This window comes from Camelina sativa, chromosome 17 (genome assembly GCF_030686135.1).
Source record: "Camelina sativa cultivar CO46 ecotype springtype chromosome 17, ASM3068613v1".
Taxonomy (NCBI): Eukaryota; Viridiplantae; Streptophyta; class Magnoliopsida; order Brassicales; family Brassicaceae; genus Camelina; species Camelina sativa.
In genome coordinates, this window is record NC_141896.1 from 19,972,012 (window position 1) to 19,999,487 (window position 27,476).

The following is a 27,476-nucleotide window of genomic DNA, read 5'->3' on the forward strand; positions in this document are numbered from 1 at the left end:
AAATCAAACATCATATATATACAAAGAGCTTGTTAATCCAAAATGATGGTAAATGAGCCAACATTATATGATTCTGGAGGCAAGCCTACCTCAGAATTAAGGAGGCGGAATATAACCATCGACTCCATAAAAAATTAGTAGAAGTTTAAATAAATTTAAATAAACTTAAATAAATTAAACATAAATTAGATGTTACCTGAAATATAAATGAAGTGCAGTGCTTACAACCTCATGAAATGTGAACGGGGATATGCAATACTTTTAAAAGAACTTTTGTTCTAGTAAACAAATTCACAATGATTTTTAGTATCATTGATTGACCGGGATGACTTACCGGTAATGCTATAATTGAAGCATTAGTAAATTTCATATTTACTATCATTTTGTCATCTTTTTATTTGCATGATATAATCATATACATGCATGTCTCCAATATGGCCGATCTTGCAATACCATATTTATTTATAGTCTCAACATAATAATTTTATTAAGACAAAATGTCTTTCAAACTCCATGAGATTCTTTGAGACTTTGGAGAATGCTAGACATCGATAATTATGAATCTGATGTCTTTGGAAGTCGAGAGACTAACTCATCTAGACCTTCCAATTATGTTTGCACTGTCTATGATATACTGACATGTGCTTCATATATTCTCATAAGAGAAATATATTTTTGATTTTAAAGATATTTCATATCTTTAAGTCTCATATAACACATCTAGTTATTCTTTACTAATAAACAGAATTAAATAAACAAACATATATTCAGATAATAAAATAAGAGCTATAGCCTTATATATAAGAACTCAATAGACATAGCTTTTATTTGATCGTAGAATAGGCAGAGCCTATCATATATAACGATCAATCCGAAAAAGACAAAGCTTTTTATTTAATCATGAATGAGGTAGAACCTCTATATGTATAACGATCAATCCGGAAAAGACAAAACCTTTTATTTGATCATATAGAAGGAAAAACCAATCTTTCCAGAAAGGACATAGCCTTTTGTTAGATCGTGATGGAGGGGCGAAGCCTACCATATCAAATGATCAATCCAAATATTATATAGTTTTATATATGATCGTAAAGGAGGCAAAGCCTACCATATATAACGATCTATCTATCCGAAAAAGACATAGCTTTTATTTGATCGTGAAGGAGGCAGAGCCTACCATATATCAAACAATCAGTTCGGATATAACATAACTATATATTTGATCGCAAATGAGGTAAAACCTACCACTTATAACGATCAATCCAGAAAATGACATAGTCTTTATATTTGATCATATAGGAGGCATAGCCTGCCATTTTCAACGATCTTTCTGGAAAAGACATAGTCTTTTATTAGATCTAAAAGGAGGCAAAGCCTACCCATATAAAATGATCCATCCAAAAATTATATAGCTTTATGTATGATCGAAAAGGAGGCAAAACCTACCATATATAACGATCTATCTATCCGGAAAAGACATAGCTTTTATTTGATCATGAAGGAGGCAGAGCCTACCATATATCTAACGATCTATTCGGATATAATTTAGCTATAGATTTGATCGTAAAGGAGGCAATGCCTACAACTTATGACGATCAATCCGGAAAAAGGCATAATTTTACGATGTCTATAATATTTATGTTCTATAAACATAATTGAAACAATAAAAACTTACTTACCTCATAAAAGCTCCAGCAGTAAAGACATTGTGCTGATAACGTGTTATAAAATATAACACAAATATAATAATAATATATATATTATATATGTATATATGTATAACTATATACACCATAATAATAAAGAGAGAGACGAGAGGGTAAGTTACAGAATGAAGTGATAACGTCTTCTTCACTCTTATTGTTGTGTTTACATATTTCTCTCATACTCTTGTCTTACTACTCTTCTCACTTACAACAACACATATATATAGGGGAAAGCTGAAAATAGATAAGCATTGATTTACTTGATCACTAAGTAACTTGGGGACCAAGTCAGAGCCGTCTCTAAGTTAATAAAGGCCACAATCAAATACAATCAAATTAAAATAAAAGAGCTGTTTTGTTATTAGTCAGAATAGAACCCATGAACTCATTTCCACTAACAAAGACAAATGCCACTAGACTAAACACACTTTTTGGAAAATAAGGTCGAAAGTTATATATAAAATACACAGCAGAAAATAAGGCCACAAGCTCATGCTTCATGGGCTTGGCCTTTGGGCCGGCTCTGGACCAAGTGATAAGAAGATAAGATCAAGGTGATGGATAATCACTCTTATGATTATCTATTTATAACATTGTTGATTTTTTTTGGATTTTTTACGCGAAGAAAATTGCACAGTAGTAAAACACAATACTGTTGTACCTAAAACGAGGTTTAATCTGTCATATCATGTGTACATTTGGTTAAATAATTAATACTACTTTAATTTGCTGCATAGTCATTAGTCAACATCATAAGAGTTGATTTGAGCTACTAAAATCACACATTTATAATTATTTCTGTGTATCAATTTTTTAACCCATTTTTGGTCAATTCTTTTTTAAAATAATTGGTTATTAATTCATTTCAGAAATTATTAATTTTTATATCTAAACTATATTAAATTTTGATAAAGGAAATAAGCTATAATAATGTTTATATTACAAAAAATATATTTTAAAAACAAATAACAATCACATTTGTTCTTTACAAAAGTTTATAAGAGCAAGTCCATTGGTGTATTTAGCAGGGTTTTTAGCAGGACTCTTATTTTCTCTTATTTTTATTTGGATTAAAAATAAATCAAAAATGCTAAAACAATAAGAATTGCCTCTTATTTAGTATGTTTTAACATCGGCTCTTGTTGGGTAGAGTTGATTAGGTGTCCGTATGTAATTGGTCTAATTTATTATATCAAAAATAATTTTTTTTTCTTTCTCTTCGTTCTCTTTCTTCTCTCCATCTCTTGCCGAAACTCTCTCGAAGCGTAGAGAAATTTTGCCTCACACCGCCAAAACAAAATTTCCCAGTAGAGTGAGCGATGGAGAACAATGCGATGAAGATACTCGAAGAAAATCTTCTGATGTAAGCTTCTCTTTGTTTCCACCTTGATTTGATTTTTCTAGGTTTCTCTCTATATCTCTATAAGAACCATTGTTTCTGGATAAGCTTCGAACTGATTCTCTTTGTTCAATCGTGAAATTTTCTTCTGATTGATTTGGGTTTCATGATGTTTCTCATTAATTTACCGTCTGATTAAATTTGATTGGACCAATTTCTCTTCAATTTGATTGGTCTGGATTGAGGTTTTTTTTTTTTTTTGCGGCTTAATGTATATTTCGTCTGAGGTGTATGAAGGAGTAAGAAGAACATTAGGACTTTCTTAACTTATTCAGAATGGATTCAAGCTGTAGGAGACTTGCTATATGTTGTTTATAGCTAACGAGCTTCACTTTTTTCTCTGTTGTTTGTTTGTGCAACAGCTTATTGAGAATCGTGTTCAACTACTCACACGGCTCAGTCAGTTAGAGGATTCTGATTTCCCCTCTTTTGTGGAGACCTTAACAGTATCCTCACTCACATACCGTTTTTTTTTATGTTTCCACTTACCACTTCCTTCTGTTAAACCATGTTTATAATTGAGATGTGGGTATATCGAATCTTTGTGTGTGTGATTGTTGGTTTCAATATAATGAAGTGAGCACTTTAGAGATGAAGTTATATCTCTGCTGTATGTTTGAGATGTTCATTTTCATGTTTCACTAGGTGTTATGATAGTTATATACATGCTTTAAGTGGTCTGTTATGGCATGTTTCAAGTATTCATTCCTTGACAGCTGTATAGACACTCTGGGAAGACTTCACTTGTCTTGACGTTAGCCAATGTTTGCTGAACAAGGCAATTCTTCCTGTGACTTCAAAATACCTTGCTTTGCATCGGCCTGATTGCTCACACTACTTTCTTGCTTTTGGTATTAAGGTACAATGTCTTTTTTTTTTCATTTTTGCTGCTTATTGCTGAACCTCAACTTTTAGAGTGTTGTTATATTTATCTTTTCTCACCTCCTGGCTGTAGGTAAGCCAATGGTGTGCACAACAATTAAATATGTTTGTAATGTCGATGGAGGAGTCTCAAGAGGAAGGGACTTGGTCATTCAAATTCTCGATGCATGTTATTGTTTATATTCATCCCACACTTTGGTTTGGTCTTTCAAATTCTCGATGCAGGTTATTGTTTATATTCATCCCATAATTTTTTTCAAAAATAAGAACCCTAATAAGAGTCTACCATTGGAGGACTATAATTTTATTCCACAATAAAAACTTCTTATTCTGTAAAAGTACACTTTTTAATCAAAAAAAATATAAGAGCTTCAACGTAAAAGTCTACCAAGGGAGATGCCCTAAAAAATTAGGAAAACAGTGATCGATGTATATCGTCACACTGTGTCATTTACAGTTGTCATCTATCATGATTTTCCCAAAATATAATTGGTCCTTTGCTGAAAACGTGGATAATACCAAGAAATTATTATAAAAAACGACAAAATAAAAATTAAACCGGAATAATCCAAATTCCGCCGAGAAAACCCTAAAACCCTCTCTCTCTCTCTCTCACTATCTCTCTCCCACACAGTTACAGAGCCGACACCACAGACCAACTCAGAAGAGAAGAAGAAGAAGAAGCAAAAAAATGAGTAACCATTGCTTAGAACTCTCTTCCTCCATACTCGCTTCTTCCAAATCTCATCATCGTTTCTCTCCTTCCAAGCTCTCCAATCCCACCTTCTTCTCTCGCTCCGCCAACAATTACAGAGCAAAATCCAAACTTGCCTCTTCTTCTTCTTCTTCTTCTTTCTCCACTTTTCTCCCATGTCTCAACCGAAGAAATCGATCCGCCACACGTGTTCTCAAACCCGTCTCAGAGCTCGCCGACACCACCACCACCAAGACCTTTTCTCCGGAGGTAGTCGGGAAAAGAACCGATCTGAAGAAGATTATGATCCTCGGAGCTGGTCCGATTGTGATTGGGCAAGCTTGCGAGTTTGATTACTCTGGTACTCAAGCTTGCAAAGCACTAAGAGAAGAAGGTTACGAGGTGATTCTGATCAATTCGAATCCGGCTACTATCATGACCGACCCGGAAACTGCTAACCGGACTTATATCGCTCCGATGACTCCTGAGCTCGTTGAGCAGGTTATTGAGAAAGAGAGGCCTGACGCTTTGTTACCTACCATGGGTGGTCAAACCGCTTTGAACCTTGCTGTTGCTCTTGCTGAGAGTGGTGCTCTCGAGAGATACGGTGTTGAGTTGATTGGTGCTAAGCTTGGTGCCATTCAGAAAGCTGAAGATCGTGATTTGTTTAAGCAGGCTATGAAGAACATTGGCTTAAAGACTCCACCTTCAGGGATTGGTAACACTCTTGATGAGTGTTTCGATATTGCTGAGAGAATTGGTGAGTTCCCTTTGATTATTCGTCCTGCGTTTACTTTAGGTGGTACTGGTGGTGGAATTGCGTATAACAAAGAGGAGTTTGAGTCTATTTGTAAAGCTGGTTTGGCTGCTAGTGTGACTAGTCAGGTTCTTGTTGAGAAGTCTTTGTTAGGTTGGAAAGAGTATGAGCTTGAGGTGATGAGAGACTTAGCTGACAATGTTGTCATTATCTGTTCCATTGAGAACATTGATCCTATGGGTGTGCATACGGGTGATTCCATTACTGTGGCGCCTGCACAGACACTAACGGATAGAGAGTACCAGCGGCTTAGGGATTATTCCATTGCCATTATACGTGAGATTGGTGTTGAGTGTGGTGGATCTAATGTACAGTTTGCTGTTAACCCGGCTGATGGTGAAGTTATGATCATTGAGATGAACCCTAGGGTCTCGAGATCTTCTGCTCTTGCTTCCAAGGCTACAGGGTTTCCCATTGCTAAAATGGCGGCCAAGTTGTCTGTTGGTTATACCTTGGATCAGATTCCTAATGATATCACCAGGAAAACACCAGCTAGCTTCGAGCCCTCCATCGATTATGTCGTGACTAAGGTTTGTCATTCTTTCGTGTCCATACTTTTGGCTTTTCTTGTGTCACGAAATGAGATGCTCTTGACTTTGAACACATATATATCCACTTGAGGATATACAAACTTCATGCATAGTTTGCTTAACCGTATATATATTTCTTTATCATGCAGATTCCTAGATTCGCATTTGAAAAGTTTCCAGGATCTAAGCCCTTGCTAACGACCCAGATGAAGTCTGTTGGGGAGTCTATGGCTCTCGGCCGCACATTCCAAGAATCTTTCCAGAAAGCTCTGAGGTCTCTGGAGTGTGGATTCTCAGGTTGGGGTTGTGCAAAAATTAAAGAGCTAGACTGGGACTGGGATCAGCTGAAATACAGCCTTAGAGTCCCAAATCCGGACAGGATCCATGCGATATATGCTGCCATGAAAAAGGGTATGAAAATTGATGAAATCCACGAGTTGAGCATGGTAGACAAGTGGTTCCTAACTCAGCTTAAAGAGCTCGTGGACGTTGAACAGTATCTCATGTGCGGATCATTGTCAGAGATTACAAAAGAAGACCTTTACGAAGTCAAAAAGCGTGGATTTAGTGACAAGCAAATCGCTTTTGCTACAAAGACAACCGAGGAAGAAGTCCGTACCAAGCGGATTTCTCTAGGAGTTGTTCCATCTTACAAGCGAGTGGATACATGTGCAGCAGAGTTTGAGGCGCATACACCATACATGTACTCTTCATATGATTTCGAATGTGAATCAGCTCCAAACAACAAGAAGAAGGTTTTGATTTTGGGTGGAGGGCCAAACCGTATTGGTCAAGGAATTGAATTTGATTACTGTTGTTGCCACACATCTTTCGCCTTACAGGTCTGTCCCTAGACAATCTAAGCGTCTCTCCAAAGCCAGTTAACATTGTTTATAACTTTGTTTCGCTAAATTACTTATCTACTATTTAAATTTGCAGGATGCTGGATATGAGACCATAATGTTGAACTCAAATCCTGAAACAGTATCCACAGATTATGATACAAGCGATAGGCTCTACTTTGAACCTCTCACAATCGAGGATGTTCTCAATGTTATCGACCTTGAGAAACCTGATGGAATCATTGTGCAATTTGGTGGTCAAACTCCTCTGAAACTTGCTCTCCCAATCAAACATTATCTGGATAAGCACATGCCCATGAGCTTGAGTGGAGCGGGACCTGTTCGCATCTGGGGTACATCACCTGACTCCATTGATGCTGCTGAAGACAGAGAGAGGTTCAATGCAATTCTCGACGAGCTGAAGATTGAGCAGCCCAAGGGAGGCATTGCAAAGAGTGAAGCTGATGCATTAGCCATAGCGAAGGAGGTAGGCTACCCAGTTGTGGTAAGACCTTCTTATGTTCTAGGTGGGCGAGCAATGGAGATAGTTTATGATGACAGTAGACTAATAACCTATTTGGAAAATGCGGTTGAAGTCGACCCAGAGAGACCTGTTTTGGTAGATAAATATCTCTCAGATGCCATTGAGATCGACGTTGATACCCTCACTGATTCCTATGGAAATGTGGTGATTGGTGGAATAATGGAGCATATAGAACAAGCTGGTGTGCATTCTGGTGACTCGGCTTGTATGCTTCCAACACAAACCATCCCATCTTCTTGTTTGCAAACTATCCGTACATGGACCACTAAGCTGGCGAAGAAGCTAAATGTATGTGGTTTGATGAACTGTCAGTACGCAATCACAACATCTGGGGATGTTTTCTTGCTTGAAGCCAATCCCAGAGCTTCCCGTACTGTCCCTTTTGTCTCAAAAGCCATTGGACACCCTCTTGCCAAGTATGCAGCGCTGGTCATGTCGGGCAAATCGCTCAAAGATCTTAACTTTGAAAAAGAAGTCATCCCTAAACACATCTCTGTCAAAGAAGCTGTTTTCCCGTTTGAGAAGTTCCAAGGATGTGATGTGATACTTGGGCCAGAGATGAGAAGCACAGGAGAAGTGATGAGCATCAGTTCTGAATTCTCTAGTGCGTTTGCAATGGCTCAGATCGCTGCAGGTCAAAAGCTACCTTTAACCGGTACAGTCTTTCTCAGCCTAAACGATATGACCAAATCACACCTAGAGAAAATCGCAGTGTCCTTCCTCGAGCTCGGGTTCAAGATCATTGCCACCTCGGGAACAGCTCATTTCCTGGAACTGAAAGGCATCCCCGTGGAGAAAGTGCTGAAGCTGCATGAAGGAAGACCACATGCTGCTGATATGGTAGCTAATGGTCAGATCCATTTGATGTTGATCACAAGCTCGGGAGATGCTTTAGATCAGAAAGATGGGAGAGAGCTCAGACAAATGGCTCTCGCCTACAAGGTCCCTGTTATAACCACGGTGGCTGGAGCGTTAGCCACAGCTGAGGGAATCAAGAGCTTGAAGTCAAGTGCCATTAAAATGACCGCTCTTCAGGACTTTTTTGAGGTAAAGGATGTATCTTCTTTGCTCGTCTGAGTTAGTTTTTAATTTACATGTTTGATCGTTTGTGTGGAACTTTTACGATGTCGACTAAATTTCAACGGATTTTGTTTACCATAAGCATTTCTATGAATAATCCTCTAAGGTCCCATTTTCGAAATGCAATATACATTTTATTTGTCAGTAAGTCGTTGTTTGTATCAGAATATCAGATCATGTACCCATTATGGCCTAGACTTGTGTCATGTTTATGTAATCAGATTGCGCAATTGTAGAATCCAGGAACATAGATCCATTTCAGTTTTTGAGTTACCATATTACGAGACGAGTATGAGAGAAAAATGAGTTATTTGATTAATGATAAATCATACGAAGTCTTTGCAAATTTACATCTGAAAGTCTCAAACCATCGACCACAAACACAAACCTTCTCTTTCTCCTCCTGTCTCTCACTCGAATTCAAAAGACTGAAAAAAAGAAAATTACAAACTGATAAAAACTTGGCTCACTTTCCGGGAACAAAGTTGGTGGCGAAGGCCCATGCGTTGTTGTTGACTGGATCGGCCAAATGGTCAGCAAGGTTCTCTATCGGTCCCTTACCAGTGACAATGGCTTGAACGAAGAATCCAAACATGGAGAACATAGCCAATCTTCCGTTCTTAAGCTCCTTCACCTTCAACTCAGCGAATGCCTCTGGGTCGGTAGCCAAACCCAATGGGTCGAAGCTGCCTCCGGGGTAAAGCAAGTCCTCGGCCTCACCCAAGGGACCATCTCCAGCGACTCTGTAGCCTTCAACAGCTCCCATCAAGATCACTTGAGTGGCCCAGATCGCCAAAATGCTCTGAGCATGGACCAAGCTAGGGTTTCCCAAGTAATCGAGTCCTCCATCGCTGAAGATTTGTGAACCGGCCTTGAACCAAACCGCCTCTCCGAACTTGACTCCGTTCCTGGCCAAAAGCTCAGGGAAGACGCAGCCAAGGGCTCCGAGCATGGCCCACCTGCTGTGGATAACTTCTAGCTCACGGTTCCTTGCGAATGTCTCGGGGTCAGCAGAGAGTCCAGCGGTGTCCCATCCGTAGTCTCCGGGGAACTCTCCGGTAAGGTAGCTCGGTGATTCGCCGGAGAATGGGCCCAAGTACTTGACTCGGTCGGATCCGTACCATGGGCTGCCTGATGGTCCCTTTGGCTTGGCAACAGTCTTCCTCATTGTCACACGGCCGCTTCCGAGGACTTCTGATGCCGCCGGGGAAAGGTTCACAGCCTTTCCGGCAAAGGCAGGGGAGGACAGAGCCATTGTTGAGGCAGCCATTGAAATGCTTTTGATTTTTTTTTTTTTTTGGTGACTAACTTGTGAGTGAGAGTGATTGAAAAGGGTTAGCTAGGTTTGGATTAAATAGCGATATTGTGAGTAACGTTTGTTATCTCTGAAGTAATCTATCTCTCTTTACTCATTGGGTTTTTAGATTTTGGTTTTATCGTTTATTAGTCTCACGTGGCAATCTCTAGTCCACAAGCTTTTACTTTGATTTTTTCATTGCAGCCAAAGCATTTTAAGACCACAAGTTGTAAGTCTTTTGGAAATGGCTTAATTTCTTTCCAAAGAAATAACTAATTTGTGAGATTTTTTACTCTTTAAATGAAAGTAACTTTTTGAAGATATTGATGATCAAAACATCATATGAATGTATATGATGCTTTGATGATTCATGACTATCAATAATTTCAATAGTAAGCCTACGTCCACGTACGGTCACTACCAAATTGACAATTTACATTAACATCGTTTCCATCGTTACTTTATCCACTAACCTGATAAATTTCATGAATAATGTAATTAATTTGTTTTCGAAAAAAAAAAATCAAAATCAAAATGCAAAGACTAAAAAACATTGATTATTTGAATATTTAGCAATAAGATAAAAACTAACCAACAATCATTTGTTCAAAAACATTGAAAACTATCCTATGGGAATGTTCACCATCATCTGTTTAAACATTATGTAGCTTATAAATTTCTTAACCACTGTTCCAGTTATCTATTTTGTAAACTTGAACAACCTCTTTTTATGATCTATCTTTCTAATTCATGGTAAAACTTAAAATTTGTAGAGATGAAAAAAACACCACAATAATTTATTTGCAACAACCCAAATCCACAATCACTTTGATAGAAAACGCTTTAATCTCGTGTAGCTTGATGTTAGAAATAATTTTCGTGATCATGTATTGGACAATTTAATAGCGTGACCAGTGAGCATGGTCCACACAGAGGATCCCACGGAAGGCAATCTCTCCAATTAGTCCATCGTACGAGCTTCAAAATCAACCAAATACATACGGAAGGAATTAACACATGATGCACATAGACAACATATGTGAAGAAACGCATCACACACACCTTCGGATAAATAAGTACTTTAAAACATCATTATGTTTACATTGTACAATGTGTATATTCATATGGCATATTGTCGGAGCCTAGGAGGGGTTGCTGCGCGATACGTGCTCCATATGTAATGTAGTTCATGTGAAAAACCGACATATGGATAGACTTAAATTAACACCATATTTTTTGGTCGTCTATATCCGAACATGCATAGGAATTAAAAATACTTTCTCGTACTTAGAAACTAATACTAGGAAAACAATAAACTTAACATGTTCATATATATCATCGCATCTATGTTATACTCTATTTGACATTTTCAAAAAATGATGAGCATCAAAGGGTTTCCGAAAGGCACTTCTTGGTAACAAGACGAATATAAAAAAAAAGTTAATATCCGATGCTCAACACTTACGGACTTACCCACGGATAATAGAACTAGAATAGCTTTTAGACATGTTGAATACGGGTAACATGTTGTATACCAGTAAAAGGTATTAGTGGTCAACTCTATTCTCTGGTCTCGTGCTCGGAGTGGCCACGACTGTTTTCTCCGTTTGAAAGTTCGTCACAGTCATCGTCGTTCGCTATTTCCAAGAGATTAAACCCATCATCATTTCGCCGACCAAACAAATTTCAAAATCTGTTTATCACCAAAAAGAAAATTTCTAATTACCAATCTTTCTACAAAGTAAAAACACATACACCAAAAAAATTAAAAATAAAATCATTATGTATTTTACTAAATATTCATGGAATCATGAAATTGGTTTGCAATTCCTTCCTCATTTCGATCGTATTTTTTTTTTTTTTTTATAATCTAGATATCCAAAGCACTGTGGACCATGACTAGCTCACTAGCCCGACGACTTGGCGTTCATTCCGAAGGCGGCAAGAGTGGTTCCTGGAGGCCGCATAGCCCAATGTTAAATTTTTCTGCGGTGGCCACTTAACTTGTTTGCAGCCGTGGGGACTCGAACCCGGGAGTATTGGGAATCTCACCCTCAACCCAAAATTCATCCTACCACTACCATTTCAAACGTATTTTGTGAAGAGATGTACAAATTATGTCAAAGTAATATCAAAAAGATTTATAGAATTGGCTCTTTCGTGTTGTTTATGATAACATCAGAAAATCACATTTTCTGTAGGCAAAAAATAACAGAATCTTTGTACATATTGGCTTGATATGTCCAATCAAGTTGTAGAAAAGAAAAAGCCTCTGCAATTTATTGCGAAACAAGTATGAGAGAAAAATGAGTTACTTGATTAATGACAAATCATACAAAGTCTTTGCAAATTTACATCTGAAAGTCTCAAACCATAGACCACAAAGACAAACCTTTTCTCCTCCCGTCTCTCACTCGAATTCAAAAGACTGAAAAAAGAAAATTGCAAACTGATAAAACTTGGCTCACTTTCCGGGAACAAAGTTAGTGGCGAAGGCCCATGCGTTGTTGTTGACTGGATCGGCCAAATGGTCAGCAAGGTTCTCTATCGGTCCCTTACCAGTGACAATGGCTTGAACGAAGAATCCAAACATAGAGAACATAGCCAATCTTCCGTTCTTAAGCTCCTTCACCTTCAACTCAGCGAAGGCCTCTGGGTCAGTAGCCAAACCCAATGGGTCGAAGCTGCCTCCGGGGTAAAGCGAGTCCTCGGCCTCTCCAAGTGGACCATCTCCAGCGACTCTGTAGCCTTCAACGGCTCCCATCAAGATCACTTGAGTGGCCCAGATCGCCAAAATGCTCTGAGCGTGGACCAAGCTAGGGTTTCCCAAGTAATCGAGACCTCCATCGCTGAAGATTTGTGATCCGGCCTTGAACCAAACGGCCTCTCCGAACTTGACTCCGTTCCTGGCCAAAAGCTCAGGGAAGACGCAGCCAAGGGCTCCGAGCATGGCCCACCTGCTGTGGATAACTTCTAGCTCACGGTTCCTGGCGAATGTCTCGGGGTCAGCAGAGAGTCCGGCGGTGTCCCATCCGTAGTCTCCGGGGAACTCTCCGGTAAGGTAGCTTGGTGATTCGCCGGAGAATGGGCCCAAGTACTTAACTCGGTCGGATCCGTACCATGGGCTGCCTGATGGTCCCTTTGGCTTGGCAACAGTCTTCCTCATTGTCACACGGCCGCTTCCGAGGACTTCTGAGGCCGCTGGAGAAAGATTCACAGCCTTTCCGGCGAAGGCAGGGGAGGAGAGAGCCATTGTTGAGGCGGCCATTGAAATGTTTTTGTTTTTTTTTATTTTTGGGTGACTAACTTGTGAGTGAGAGTGATTGAAAATGTTTATGTAGGTTTGGATTATATAGGGATATTGCGAGTAACGTTTGTTATCTCTGAAGTAATCTTTATCTCTTTAGTCATTGGGTTTATGAGATTTTGGTTTTATCGTTTATTGATCTTACGTGGCATGTCTCTAGTCCACCAGCTTTTACTTTGATTTTTTCATTGCAGCCAAAGCATTTTGTGACCACATGTAATGAGCCGTCGTATACTTTAACGATAACACCCTCGTGACTTTGCTTTGCATAAGAACTTAAGTTTGTATGAATTTGTGTGGTTTGGTCATAACTTTAAGTAAAAATACACTCTGAGTCTGAAATAGTGACATTGATGATAAAAACATTATATTAAACTAGCTTTATAAAAAGCATTTTGCCCACATGTAATTTTTAAATTATGTTTTGATCATGACTATCAAACACTATTTTGGGGCTGAAAGCACTCTCTAATATACATATTACATATCATTACTTTGATCACGACTATCAACACTACGAAGCACTCTCTAAGTTTTGAGCTGAAAGCTAACAACACTAATTAGTACACTGTGCATGCATTCTTTTATGCTCCAAATTCAAAATGTTGACCCATGATCAAGAAAATTTCAAGTGAGAAAGTTTTTAGAATCCTTTGAAAGCTTTTGTAATCCTTTGACCTTATATTGTTGTAAATATAGCCGTTGTTGGGCTTATCTACGTTATCAGATGGACTGTTACGTTGGCTTAATGTGGCCGTTGTTATAGCCGTTCGAAGATTGTTAGGGAGAAACTGACTTGTGGCTATGATGAGTCTATGACCTTGACTCGTGGTTATGGAGTTGTCTTGTGACCATGACAATCACCATGATCTGGTGGATTCCACTTTTGTCCTGACATCAGTGCATTAGACATTATTATTATAAGCCGCTAATAAAATTACAGGTCATTGTTTTCCTACTTCTTGTGATATATACTATGGTCAATATAGGGTTTTAGGAGGTTATATACAATTTCTTATGTTTTTGAGGTTAAGTTTGAATACATTTCTGCACTTTAGATAATTGTCCCCATTACTTTTTTATATAAACTTGATAACCTATTTATCTACTTTGTTTTAATTGTCTATATCTAATGAATTATTATTATTTGTTTTTTTAACTTTATAAGAAAACATTTAGGGAAAACAGCATATACATAGAAAAGGTTGACCAGCTGTCAAAAAGATTCAATAAAATGTAAAATGTAATTATCCTTAGTTTTGTTTGTTTGATAGTCTCAGGATTTCAAAAGGATAGAGAAATCAAGTCTTATACGTGTCACGTCATGAGTGGGTGTTTCATCATCCCTGAAACGCACCAAGATATCTTAAGACACAAATCAACTGCGAATCTGCAAAGTGCGAGCTATGAACCACGTAAGCAAACAAAAAATCTTAAGTCTCAAAAATAGTTGTGACCAGCCAATAGAAACTCAAGAGATTGATATTACAAGATAAGACGTTCTTTAGATTTTTATATTATATATACCTGAAAACTCCATCGATCCCAAACCACCCATTTCTTGGCCTACAACAACAACTCTTAAACGTTTTTTTTACTTTGTGCAACACTTCAACCGCAATGGCTGCCTCAACAATGGCTCTCTCCTCCCCTGCCTTCGCCGGTAAGGCCGTCAAGCTTTCCCCAGCGGCATCAGAAGTCCTCGGAAGCGGCCGTGTGACAATGAGGAAGACTGTTGCCAAGCCAAAGGGACCATCAGGCAGCCCATGGTACGGATCTGACCGTGTCAAGTACTTGGGCCCATTCTCCGGCGAATCACCAAGCTACCTTACCGGAGAGTTCCCCGGAGACTACGGATGGGACACCGCCGGACTCTCTGCTGACCCCGAGACATTCGCCAGGAACCGTGAGCTAGAAGTTATCCACAGCAGGTGGGCCATGCTCGGAGCCCTTGGCTGCGTCTTCCCTGAGCTTTTGGCCAGGAACGGAGTCAAGTTCGGAGAGGCCGTTTGGTTCAAGGCCGGCTCACAAATCTTCAGCGATGGAGGTCTCGATTACTTGGGAAACCCTAGCTTGGTCCACGCTCAGAGCATTTTGGCGATCTGGGCCACTCAAGTGATCTTGATGGGAGCCGTTGAAGGCTACAGAGTCGCTGGAGATGGTCCCTTGGGAGAGGCCGAGGACTTGCTTTACCCCGGTGGCAGCTTTGACCCATTGGGTTTGGCTACCGACCCAGAGGCCTTCGCTGAGTTGAAGGTAAAGGAGCTCAAGAACGGTAGGTTGGCTATGTTCTCTATGTTTGGATTCTTCGTTCAAGCCATTGTCACTGGTAAGGGACCGATAGAGAACCTTGCTGACCATTTGGCCGATCCAGTCAACAACAACGCATGGGCCTTCGCCACCAACTTTGTTCCCGGAAAGTGAGCGGAGTTTTATCTGTTATTTGTTTCAGTCTTTGCTTCGTGTGTGAGAGGAGAAAGAGAGGTTGTTTAGATGTAAAATTTGCAAAGACTTTGTATGATTTGTCGTCATTAATCAAATAACTCTGCTTTTCTCTCATACTTATCTCTTAATATACAATGATAATATAATGAAATTAGGTTTGCTGAATTGCAGCAATCACAATTGAGCAACTTAGTTGAACATGTCACCAATCAAGTTAATGGTATTGTAGAATCAAACGCATTGGTTTTATCCATACAAGTCATCTTACACAGATGTTGAAGACAATCACTTTGATTCAAAATATAGGTAACGTTTTCCACTAGGGAATATACTAACGAAGCAAAACCAAAAATGATTTAAGAATATTATTCTACACACTAGTACATTGTGAGATCTAATTACTTTTCTTCCTCTGGTATTAAATCTTCATCGGTTGCTCCTTCTCTCTCGCTCAACTGAAGAGTCATCTTAATATTCATTGAAGCCAACTCTGCAGCCAAGTATCTGAACACATATGGCATTGCAACTGTTTCCATGCCTTTACTTGTCTTACAGGAATGGCAAGTTACCTTCTTTGGAGTTCTACCAGGAGGTAACTTTCCAGCAACTTGAATTAGCTTCTTCTGTTGAACGTTCACAATAGACGAAGTGAGCAAGCTTCCACACAGTGAACATACATCTGCAATGTGGTGATCTGAAGAAGTGTGAAGCCTGTCGTGTAATAGATAGGAAGCTCCATGAGCAAGTAGTGAGTCTCTTTCCATTTCACCAAACCGAATCCCTCCACCTCGTTTCCTTCCCTTGATTGGCTGATGAGTTAGTTGATCCACTTGTCCAGTGGACCTAACCTGCAAGCCAGAATATTATGATTCAGATGAAGTACTACGAAGAAGAGAGAAGTGCAAGTTGGAGACGATATGATAAAAGAGATGAAACCAGAGGGGTTGCAAAACCTGGAATTTGTCTGAGACCATGTGACGCAATCTTTGGTAGTAAACAGGACCCATAAATATATCACACTCCAGTTCTACTCCTAAAAGTCCACTATATAATTTCTCAGTCCCATAGTAGTTGAACCCTTTTTCAGTTAACATGGAACCGAGATCATCAACAAGCAAACTGGACTTGCTCTCCTTATCTCCATTTGGTTTTTTCATTGCATTACGAAACGGCGTTGCATCGACAAACTTTCCATGCAGACTACCTCCCTGCAAAAGCCGAGGATATAAGCATTATATATTATACTTCACTTACCAGCAAAATAAAATGGGAAGTTGGTTAAACGACACACAAACATAATATGCACAGCAACAGCGTCAATGGAACCCAAGAGTCAGACAAATTTCTAAGGATACCTTAGCAGCAATAGATTCCAAAAGCATAGCAATTGTCATTCTTGATGGGAAAGCATGAGGGTTAATGATGAGATCTGGACGCATGCCAGTAACTCCATTAAACGGCATATCAACATCAGGCCACAATTGGGAACAAACACCCTTTTGCCCATGTCTACTACTGAACTTGTCTCCAATTATGGGGTTTCTTGCATGCCGGAAACGAATATTCGCCTGCCAAGAAACTCGAAAATAAGATTCTAAACAAATCATAATCAGTCTACACGATGATAGTTGGAGTTAAATCTCACCTTTTGAGGATGTTTCTTGCTTTTCATGTCAACAGAGACAAAGTCAACTATGACAGGGTCGGTACCTTTTCGCCTCGTGGTCCTTATTCTGCTAGTTACCTCATCATAGACACTATAATACGGCTCATCTGGATATATTTTCTGCGTTACACCCAACAAATTAGTCACAAGGAAACTAATATAAAATAATGAAACCTAGAGAGGAAATAAAGCAGTATTTACCTGCCCAACATATGGTAATCCATCAGCATCGATACTAGAATGAACTGATTTGTCAGCATGACTCCTCCTAAAACTTTTATGACCACTATCATATCGGCTATTCTGATCTGACAGATCAATAGTTTCTGTCTGCACGAGCATATAACAAGAGTTAGAAATTCACAGAAGCTTAAATTTCTGAAATATGTACTAAATTGATTGCTGCAACTACAAGACTATTATTCTCTGGGATTCATATAAAAATGAGTGCAGGGGATATTGACCAGGTTTACATTAAAGTTCCGGACTCTTAATCAAAAAAAAATGAGAATGGGAACTCGAACCTGGTATATTTGCCCATGGCACATTCCCCGCTCCACAGATGATTTGTTCAAAATCATAGCATCTTCCATATCAAATCTGTGAGACAGATAGGTGGAAAAAGGGATAAGAGAACAGTAATGAAAAAAAGCTTATTGTCAAGCTCTTATATGCAAAAGAAGTTTCTTACCCTGTATGAGCGAGGACAGCAACAATTGCATTAGTCCCTGTAGGATTCTCATCAATACTGTAAGTGGTGTATGTTTTGGTGCGCACAACAGGGGATTGAGGAGTCTGTAGAGAACAAAAGAATTTAATAAGACATGGGACCAAAAAAGACAGAATGTTCAAATGAAAATTGTACCATGTACTTTCACCTGCAAATGGTAAATCTTCTGGTCGGCACGAAATTGGAGAGCTTGAGTAGAGTATGCCATGGTTTGTTTCGCCATCTGTACAAGGTAAAATTTTAAGAACAACGTCCAGTAGCAGAATCTTTTAAATTTGAATCAAATTTCTAGTTAATACCTGACACTGATACATGTTACGCGGACTTTGGTTATGATCTGACCAAGGTGTAAGATTAGCAACCACACTTATCATCCCAGTTGGATGAATTTCTTCGTGAGTTGCTGGGCAAGAGTTATTCCTTCCTCCATTTCCTCCATCAGGACAGCTTATTTCCATAAAAACCTGGTATGGTAGAGATATATATATTTTTAATTTGATTGTACAGAGAAAGGTGGATATGATAAACATATACTTAGGATCTGCTACCTGTTCGAACGGTCCAATAAGTTCAATATTTTCAGAAGGTATAGATATATTTTTAACAGGCCTAACGAATCTTGCAGGACATGATGCCAAATACAATCCAGGATAAGATCCACCCATGCTTGTAGGTACATATCCCACTTCGAGATCTTCAGGAATCTGTAGAGTAGCATTCACATATATAATTATCTTCTAATGATATATTTTATGGTCAGACAAATACTGTTAAGAAGTGATATGCCTTACCACTGAAGGAGCCTCCACTTTCAGTCTCCGCAAATAGGAGACAACGTCCGTGACTACGTTAGAAGATAGCGTGCCTACAACTTGACCATCTAAAAGAACATGAATGACTTCTGGTGGTGCCGCTCGTACTAGCTTTGGCAATGAAGGTACCATACCCACCCCAACAAGAACCTCAACAACTGACTTTCTTATTTTCAGAAAATCTCTGATGTTTCCCTTTGAGTCGAACTGAGAAGTGATTCCTGAACACCATAATCAATCAGAACACAATAAGCAAAGTTGTACTACTGTAATAAAAGTACATTTTATGGTATGACGAGGGAACACAATCTACCCAAGTCTAAAAATTTATGCATATTAAATGCATCCGCAGAAAAAAAAACACTAACGATCAATAGAGACAAAAGGGAAACGAAATAAAAACATTTATCAAGTCTGAAATTCCAGTCTATAATAATTTACCTTGAGAAATAAAAGACACTCTTAACTAAACATGATTCTATGTAAACTCCAACTTGGTTTAGTGACATGTCAAGTAAAGAGAATAGTGAATATCACAAAATGATGTGTGAAGAGAGAGCTAGAGAAACTCACGGCTAGTACGAGTCATATGATTCAGTAATCCACAAGGTTCCCCATCAGGAGTGTGAACAGGGCAAAGAAACCCCCAAGATCTACAAGATAACAATGAAACAGGAAAAATGTGAAGAATACTATTTTGGGACCGCATTATCACATCTAGAGTTTGATGGGTACAAAGTGAAAGACCCTACTCAGGAAGCAGCTTCCTCACAGTTGTTGTACGAAGTCCAGCAAAAGAAGCACCTCGATGAACCGCCCGGAAAAATGAAAGGAAACGGAGAAAGTTCAATCTCTCAGCCTGAACAGTGTAACCTGCTCTCTGGTAAAGAATTGAGAATCTATATTAGTTCTGTTCTATCGAACTACATCATACTCAATGGAGATTAGCTATATAAGAAAAAAGCTTCTCAAGCAAGTGATCAACTAAAAGTGCTTACCTGCTGTAAATCCAAACCAGACTGGGTATTCATCCTTCCTGTCTTCAACAATGTTTCAATTGACGTACCAATACTCCTGGGAGGATTTTTGTTAATAACCTTCTTGACATCAGCAACTGCATTCAGTTAAGGAGTCATCACCAAGCACAAGACATTGCATTATCAAAATATTTATGGAAGAGAACAACCAAAAATTTCATGTAGAAAATAAATGTGGATATATCGAACAAATGAGTTCCATAGTTTCAACTTTGAAGGAATGCAGAGGATAGAACATTGAAAAGGGAAAACAGTAAAAGAGGACTTACGGCTTTCAAAGGAAAATTTTGATTTCGAGCTCTTGTTATGCAACTCATCTTTAAGAAGACTTTTGCACTTCCGCAGCCAATCTTCAAGTTTTTCCTAGATGACCAATGCATGTGACGTCAGTTAACTCATGAAGGAAAACCTTTGTCTAGTAAGCACAACACTTCATGGTTATGCAAAACAGAATTGTATATTTTCAGAAACATTTGATAATGACAAAATCACATGCTCTTATATAATGAGCATCGACATACATGTTTCTACCATATGGAAAATTATTGCATACCTTGAGGTAAATAGTTATAAGGTGACCTGGGACCAAAATTTCCTGATTTTGCAAAGAATCCGGATTGTCAGGTAAAGATGTCTGATCCACCAAAGAATAGAGCTTCTGAATTATGAAGCTGCAAAGCCAAAAAAAAAAGAATGTTGACCACAACCACATCAAAAAAGAAAATCAACGTGAGAGCCATCAAGACGCAAAAGTAAAAAATTACATGAGCAAATTGAACTTGTCGTCATCATTGTCAAGATGAACAAATATAAAATCCCTGAGCACAGCTTCAGCAACCTAAATATGTAAGAATGAAGCGGGAGAAGTAATTAGAAAGGACTTACTGCAGTTGTAAAAATTTGTTTACGAAATTAAAATTAATCAGGAAATCCAAGAAGCTAACAGCCCAATCTCAAAGAAGTTAGTTATTTACTTATTTTTGTTTAGAAATCCTACTGCAAAGAAACCTTTTTTGCAAACAAAACCTCTATTGTAGTAATGAACCAATAAAGGAGGTTAAGAGTGATCAAGAAAACTTACAGTAGGATATTTTTCTTTTTCTAACCCATCAAGAACAGGCTGAAAATGTTCTCCTGTTGGTTTTAGAAGTAAAACATTAGCTTACTAGTTTTGAGATAAGAATACATAAACACTGAGACAGTTAGATCACCTAAGTGCTTCCGGCACTGTTCCCGGGTAAAAAGACCCAAGTCTCGCACTTCATCAAGAATAATTTTGGCTCTCTCACGAACGAGTTGGGTTCCAATAGCTCCATCGCCTCTTCCATAATTCTCATTGTAGCAACAGTTTAGGCATTTATATATTTCCTCATCGTTGGTTTCAGTGAGAGCCTAGGAATATATGAGGACAGATAAGAAAATTTACCAACAGAAAACACTTCGCCTTAAATAACATGTTGTTCTCATGACATAGGGAAAGATACATTAGAGTCACTAATACCTTGAGAACAAGACCGACAGGAAGCAAATATTCCCTTCCTCCTATCCTGTGTCCATTAGAGATAAGTTTAACGTGTAGCTCAAATTGTAGGTAATGTCTTCCATATTCCACATGTCAAGTTAACTAAAACTCACCAAAATCCAACTCTGGCACTTCCATTGCGAAGATAATACAGTTTAACAGTGACGGATGACTGGTCGTCTCTTACACACCTATGAATTAAGAAGAAGAAAACCGCATGAAGAACTCTTTACGATATATTGCTACTTTAGGTGAAGATTGGCATTTATTATATGCAAGATCATAACAAAGAGATAAAATTCACATACCTAATGGCAACTGCCTTGTCACTGTATCCTTCCCGACGATCACGGAATGAGCTTCGGATCATACTTGTTGGCTATCATAAGAGATTCTTAGTCAGTTATATTAAGAGAGACATGATACAAGCAACTTCATGGGAATACACTATACTCATAAACTTTATAAGCAAAACACTATACTCATAAACTTAGTCAGTTAAAAGCCGAAGTAGCTTACATGGTTTCGCTTAGGTGCAATAACACATCGGAACACTCTCTCGATCCCATTCAAAACAAAGTACCTATTTCAAGAAAAGCTAAAATTATTATCACAATCGACTAATAGAAAGAAAAATATATCATAAACGCATAATAAATGGAAGAGCGTTTACCCTCCCATTTCAGAAGTTGACTCTTTACACTTTAACAGTTTCCGGCAATCAGCACCTCTTAAGCTGCAAAGCTTTGACTGCAATAACAAAGTACGGAGATAAATTTCCATTAGGCTTCATAAATAAAGACTTGTAATCATAATAAGCAAAGAAAAGAAGAGAACAGAGCACCAACCATAAGCATAATGGGAAATTGGCCAAAATCAAATTTGTCTCTGACAACAACTCCATCATTATACTTAAAGCAAACATCAGCCATAAAGGCTCCTGTATACGAAATCTTCGCCTGCCTAGCCTGTTTAATCAAGAAAACACAAAAAAAAGGTATTAACACAACCAAAAAGTATAAACCTTTTAATAAGCCAGAAACAAGTTCAAACACTTTACCTCAAAGGGAAACAAAGAATCTTTCCTTGATGTTGAACTCAAACTCTCCTTCTGAGGAGCGAATACTACAGGATTCTCTAACCAGAGTAGCATACTTGTCAAGGGAATCACATTCACAACACTAAATTCAACATTATAACAGCGCAAACCAAAGATACTAAGACAATAAATAAAAAAAGGATATTGCTCAAGTTGTTGTCGGAGTCTGAATCGTAGACAGTAACGGGTTTGATTCGATTGAACATAACATCGAGACCTTTGTCTGTCATGTAATCGAACGACTCTATATGATGCGTGACGAGATTGTGAAGCTCCCTGAAGTCTTCGACATTAGGAACCGTCGAGTCTTTTGCGTTCACAACCATGATGATTAGGGTTTTTGCTCTCGAACAGGGATGGTTCTGAGGTTGAGGAAGCTGGAAATTAGGGTTTCGCCGTCACGGGGATGAACTCAACACAACGGAAACTTAAGAATTGAGTCTCGAAGAAGCTTTGTGATGGAGGAGAAGATGAGAAGTTTGAGACCGTAGGCGGCGCGAGAAAAAATGGACTAAGGGTTTTGGGTTTAACTGGTGTCTTAAATTTTATGTTTATTGCAGATAATACCCTTTATCTTTTTATATGTTATATTATTAACCACTACATTTTTTATCCAATGCTGTAATTCGATCAATTGGGAAGGAAGTGATTTGTTACAGATTTACCATTTTTTTTTTGGGTGAAATTTTAATGGAACTTGACTGTTGGTGAATTTTAAGACTTTGATTTCTTATTATAATCCTCATCATAACAATGTTAGTCAAGTTCGTTGGGGGACGTTGTGTTTGTTGTATGAGCTAGTGTGATTAGGCGGTTCCACCGTTACATATAACAAAATTGATTAAAACATTCAATTTGGGTTTTTTCCTCTGGCTTTCTGTTGGTCGTGCATGTGAGAGACAACACTTGTGGTTTGAGTTAAACCGGTTTGGTTGTAACTCAAACAGGTACAAAGAGTCGATTGAAGATCATTGGTTAAGTGGTTGTTATTTGATTGTCTTTTTTTTTTACTCTCTGTTATTCTCTGTTCTACTTTTCTAAATTCCTTTTCTAAACTATCGTCGTTATTTGTTGCATGCAACAACACAAGTCTGTGTTGGATGGTTTCGAGGATGAGATTGTAACACTTTCCGTTTGGGGTATGCAATGATTTAGTTCAGATGATTTTTAGGAGGACAGCAATAGCTTTTTCAACATTCAAATCAGAAGAATGTAATGTGACTAATCTGGAGTCGCATTTACAATAGGAAATGTATAGACTTAATTAAGAAGTGATTTGAGACTCAAGCTATTCTTTGGCTGAGTTTAGAATGGTTTCAAAGAAAATAAGATAAAGACTATCGCCGAGGAGGGGGATTTGAATCATTCTAGCCTTCTAGGAGGCAAGTGCGGTTGGGAGGATTGTTCCTAAACAAAAAAAAAATTGGTGTAAGAGATGAACGAAAGAGAAACACTTTCTACTCAAGGTCGAATGTTTCTTTCCACGGTGAGGTGTGTATAGTGTTTGAGGGTTAGAGTTGTGGTCACTTGATGTTCAATCTTATATAAAGCATAATCTCATGCTCGATGTTGGATCCCCTCCCTATTAGAAATAGTGATATATAAAATATCTCATATTTTCTACTATAATCATAACTTATGAATATGATCCAAAGTTAGTATATCACTGTGCCACAATTCCAAAATTATGTTATAGTCTAAATGCTAACATGCATTATTCTAATGCCGATTTATAGATATCCTAAAAGATCAAAGCAATAAACATGATGATATACCCTATACTATACTCTATACCTATACGCATCAAAACAATTTTAATGCAATAAGACTAGCCGTTGTACTTTACAATGTCTCACACTATATGCAAGTCAGTCTAACATCTTAAACGTAATGAATGTGTTTCAAAACTTACATGGTCCTATGACAAAGCTGACGTATGAGATTTTGTGTCACCTAATTAGATCTCTGTAGGGGTATATCGATGGGCATCAATGTTTTGTATGTGAGATTTATGTGATGATTTAGACGTTCACCAACGTAAACTCAAGTACCTAACCTAGGCTTTGGTGTGTCAAAACATAATAATTCATTATTCGACCTTATGATGTACTGACTCCAATTTAAAAGTTTCTTTGTTTAGGCTTCCGATTTCTAAGAGTGTAGGATAATATGATGATGACAACGTACCCATCAATCATCTTATCCAACTCGTGATGTATATTTTGAACATTCAAGTGGTCGGAATTATCAAAACATCATAATTTATTATTCTGATTGTATATTTTTTTTAAAAAATTGATGCATTCGATTTCCAACAGTAAGATGATAAAATAGTTAGAAATTAGCCATCGAGACCACCTTCTTCAATTCACAGCACTAAAGAAGGTAAAGAACCTTCCTATATAGCACTACAAGGCCTTCTGTCAACGCTAAATGGCTTCTGTCAGCAATGCATTCGGCAATTAAAGACTTTTGGATATTTTTCACTAAATGAGCAAAGACTTTGCCATTAACCAAAGATCATTCCGAAACACTAATTTTCCCTTTCCTTACAAGTCGATCCTCTTTTAGTGCTCACGATTAGAATTCCTTAGTTTTCTATAAAAAGAAAAAAATACAAGAATAGTTGTAACATTATAAAAAGAGAAAAAGAAAAAGAAAAGATAGAAAAAAAAATAGGATATCCAATTTTTTTCGTATAAAATCCATTCATGGCCAATATTTATTCAATAACGTTTTCTAACATAGTTATAAATACATACATCTGGAATTAATTAGGTGAATAATAAGAAACGAAATGAGTATAGCAAAAACGTACAAACAAAATGTTGGTGAAACTATGTTATTTTAAACTTCGAAATTTCTTTGTTTGGAAGCTTTTAGTCCTTTGTAGTTTATATCTTGGATAGTTGGATGATATTGGAAAACGCTATTGGGTCTGATTGGTGACCACGTATAAACGAGGCAGTTAAAAAATTATCAGTGATTATAAAAGAGACAGCTAAAAAAAAGCGGTTAAAGATAGTGGATAGAGAAAGATAGTGTGGTAAAAGAGAGCGGTTGAGTATTTAGATTGATTGGTAGCATTGCAGCGACTGAATAGTATAAATTATATTAAATTATAGAAAATTAAAAATAAATTTAATTAAATAATAAAAATATGGAAGATAAAATATTTATATATTTGTTAAAAAAATTACCAGGTTAAATCTATTGTAATGCACATGTAAAATTAAATTTTATAGACAGATTAAATATTTAATAATATAATAATTAAAAAATAAATAATAAAATAACACAAAAAAGTTACTGGACAACCACCTAAAACAAACGTATCATGTAGAGAAGAGTTTGCAATCACTCTTCCAACCACCTAAAATCTATTTTGAACGCTCACTATAACCACCAAATCTAACCACTCTTATGAACCGCTCTCTCCAAACGCTTTGTTGATTGGTGAACATGAGAGTGATTCATTTGCAAACGACTTTAATTAGTGTAACCAATCAGAGCCATTGTAATCTTAACAAACATATTACACTGTTATAACTTCTCTTCACTTGTTTTTGTTTTTAATCTTAGCTTTCTTTCAATCTTTTTCACTTGGCACTTGGATGTTCTCATACCAAAAATGTTTTGCTTTAGATTCTTTTCTTCTAAATAAGGCCGATAAAACGAATGCCTCTTTGTTGATGTTTGAAAAACACTTTTGTCTTTCGGAGCAATGCTTCGGTTAGTAACGATTTAATGTCTGTGGAATGAGTTGTATTGGTTCGGTCCTTATAGCAACACAGAGAACAAAGTTCCAAATTGTTCAAGTGTCCTACAATTTGTTTTTTATAATCAAAATGTCGTAACGGATAATCATAGAAATATCCAACGTAGTATATATAAAAAATTACCACTTCAATCTTATGAATTTAAAATACGAAAAAGAAGAAAAATAGAAACATAATGATGGATTTAGAAAGGAACATGTATCATCAGATCAAACATTCAGCAATATATTAAAATTAAATGAAACCAAGTGGAGGATAAATACATTTATTGCTTCTAAGTTCAAACTAATGTATATGGCATCGTTTCCTTTGAAGCTAACACTGTCCAAATCATGATTTTAATTAAACCACACGATTCATATGTAGTTTACACGGTTATTTTAATCCTCAGTATATTTACTGGCTTATTGCAGCCAAATGTCTACTTTTTTTCACCAAATATTTTTACTTTCTTGTTTGTGGCTAGGCCAAAAAAAAAACACAAGATATTTACTCGAATCCGCATGCCAAACATAAATTACAGCTCTCTCAGTTCTCTTTTGTTTTTTTTTTTTTAAAGGAAAAACTTATTATTACAGCTCAAGGGACAAGAATGATGAGTTTGGTTTGGAAATAAGTAAGTATATTCTTTGGAAGTATGGGTTGGGACAAGAGTTCCCAAGAGAAAAGAGAAGAGAGTGTCGTCTAAAATAATAAGTATTTGTTGTTGCTGTGAAAGAAGAAGAAGAAGAAGAAGAAAGAAGAGTGGTTTGGGTGGAGGTCCACAAAAACAAAAAAGGCTTTTCACGCGTGCTAAGGGAGCAATCCTACGGTCACCATCATGCCCGCATTAAACGGAAACCATTTGAGAATTTTGTTTCATCCAACGGCTCACACTACCCCGTGTTTGACTCTCTTCTGTCCATCCCCTCACGCGTGCTCCCCCAATCCATTACCACTATTCCTTACTACTACTAATATTTTATTTTCATACTCATCAAATGCTACACTCACTAACATCTCTTTTCATATTATTATTGTTATTTCAAATGTATGTATTCCAATTCATAAAAATAAAAAAGAAATCCATCGACATAGTGATTTACATGGGTTTTACACTGTCATCCTCCTAGTGTACTCCATCATTACATAATTTGGATTCTCATAAAAAAATAAAGAAACAACATTTTTTTATAAATTATTATATGGTTATTTTTTTTAGATTTAATTATGGATATTCTTACAGAAAATGCAATGATCTAAGAAATTTTTTACGAAAATGTCATTTTGCTAAAATATGATAGATTTC

General features: G+C 37.5%; 5 protein-coding genes across 5 annotated transcripts in view; 2 read left to right on the forward strand and 3 right to left on the reverse strand.

The window, feature by feature from the left end:
* Positions 1 to 4,501: 4,501 nt before the first annotated feature.
* Positions 4,502 to 8,642, forward strand: LOC104757329 (carbamoyl phosphate synthase arginine-specific large chain, chloroplastic-like). Its single transcript, XM_010480061.3, has 3 exons — positions 4,502 to 6,028; positions 6,178 to 6,870; positions 6,968 to 8,642. Exons 1-3 carry the CDS (start codon positions 4,679 to 4,681, stop codon positions 8,489 to 8,491), a joined length of 3,567 nt encoding a protein of 1,188 aa, XP_010478363.1. The 5' UTR covers positions 4,502 to 4,678; the 3' UTR covers positions 8,492 to 8,642.
* Positions 8,643 to 8,786: 144 nt separating this feature from the next.
* Positions 8,787 to 9,815, reverse strand: LOC104757331 (chlorophyll a-b binding protein 2, chloroplastic). The gene has a single exon (XM_019239089.2). The coding sequence runs from the start codon at positions 9,762 to 9,764 to the stop codon at positions 8,961 to 8,963; it is 804 nt and encodes a 267-aa protein (XP_019094634.1). The 5' UTR covers positions 9,765 to 9,815; the 3' UTR covers positions 8,787 to 8,960.
* A 2,272-nt stretch (positions 9,816 to 12,087) lies between these two features.
* LOC104757330 (chlorophyll a-b binding protein 2, chloroplastic) overlaps positions 12,088 to 27,476 on the reverse strand; it is a 39,705-nt gene continuing 24,316 nt past the window's right edge. The window contains exon 2 of the mRNA XM_087496169.1: positions 12,088 to 13,254. Within this exon, the coding sequence (XP_087352295.1) occupies positions 12,256 to 13,059 (804 nt within the window). The 5' untranslated portion in view covers positions 13,060 to 13,254 and the 3' untranslated portion in view covers positions 12,088 to 12,255. The remainder of the gene's footprint in view (positions 13,255 to 27,476) is intronic.
* LOC104757332 (chlorophyll a-b binding protein 1, chloroplastic) lies at positions 14,717 to 15,657 on the forward strand. The gene has a single exon (XM_010480064.3). The coding sequence runs from the start codon at positions 14,719 to 14,721 to the stop codon at positions 15,520 to 15,522; it is 804 nt and encodes a 267-aa protein (XP_010478366.2). The 5' UTR covers positions 14,717 to 14,718; the 3' UTR covers positions 15,523 to 15,657.
* On the reverse strand, positions 15,746 to 22,993 carry LOC104757333 (DNA-directed RNA polymerase I subunit 2). Its single transcript, XM_010480065.2, has 27 exons — positions 22,555 to 22,993; positions 22,371 to 22,456; positions 22,159 to 22,278; positions 21,984 to 22,060; positions 21,830 to 21,893; positions 21,619 to 21,689; positions 21,424 to 21,501; positions 21,290 to 21,335; positions 21,000 to 21,180; positions 20,870 to 20,922; positions 20,553 to 20,626; positions 20,342 to 20,459; positions 20,058 to 20,151; positions 19,750 to 19,865; positions 19,504 to 19,631; positions 19,325 to 19,404; positions 18,731 to 18,972; positions 18,488 to 18,643; positions 18,239 to 18,403; positions 18,088 to 18,162; positions 17,901 to 18,004; positions 17,734 to 17,809; positions 17,411 to 17,539; positions 17,189 to 17,329; positions 16,899 to 17,111; positions 16,497 to 16,751; positions 15,746 to 16,391 (listed from the first exon to the last, which is right to left on the reverse strand). The coding sequence occupies exons 1-27, from the start codon at positions 22,733 to 22,735 to the stop codon at positions 15,942 to 15,944; spliced, it is 3,573 nt and encodes a 1,190-aa protein (XP_010478367.2). The 5' UTR covers positions 22,736 to 22,993; the 3' UTR covers positions 15,746 to 15,941.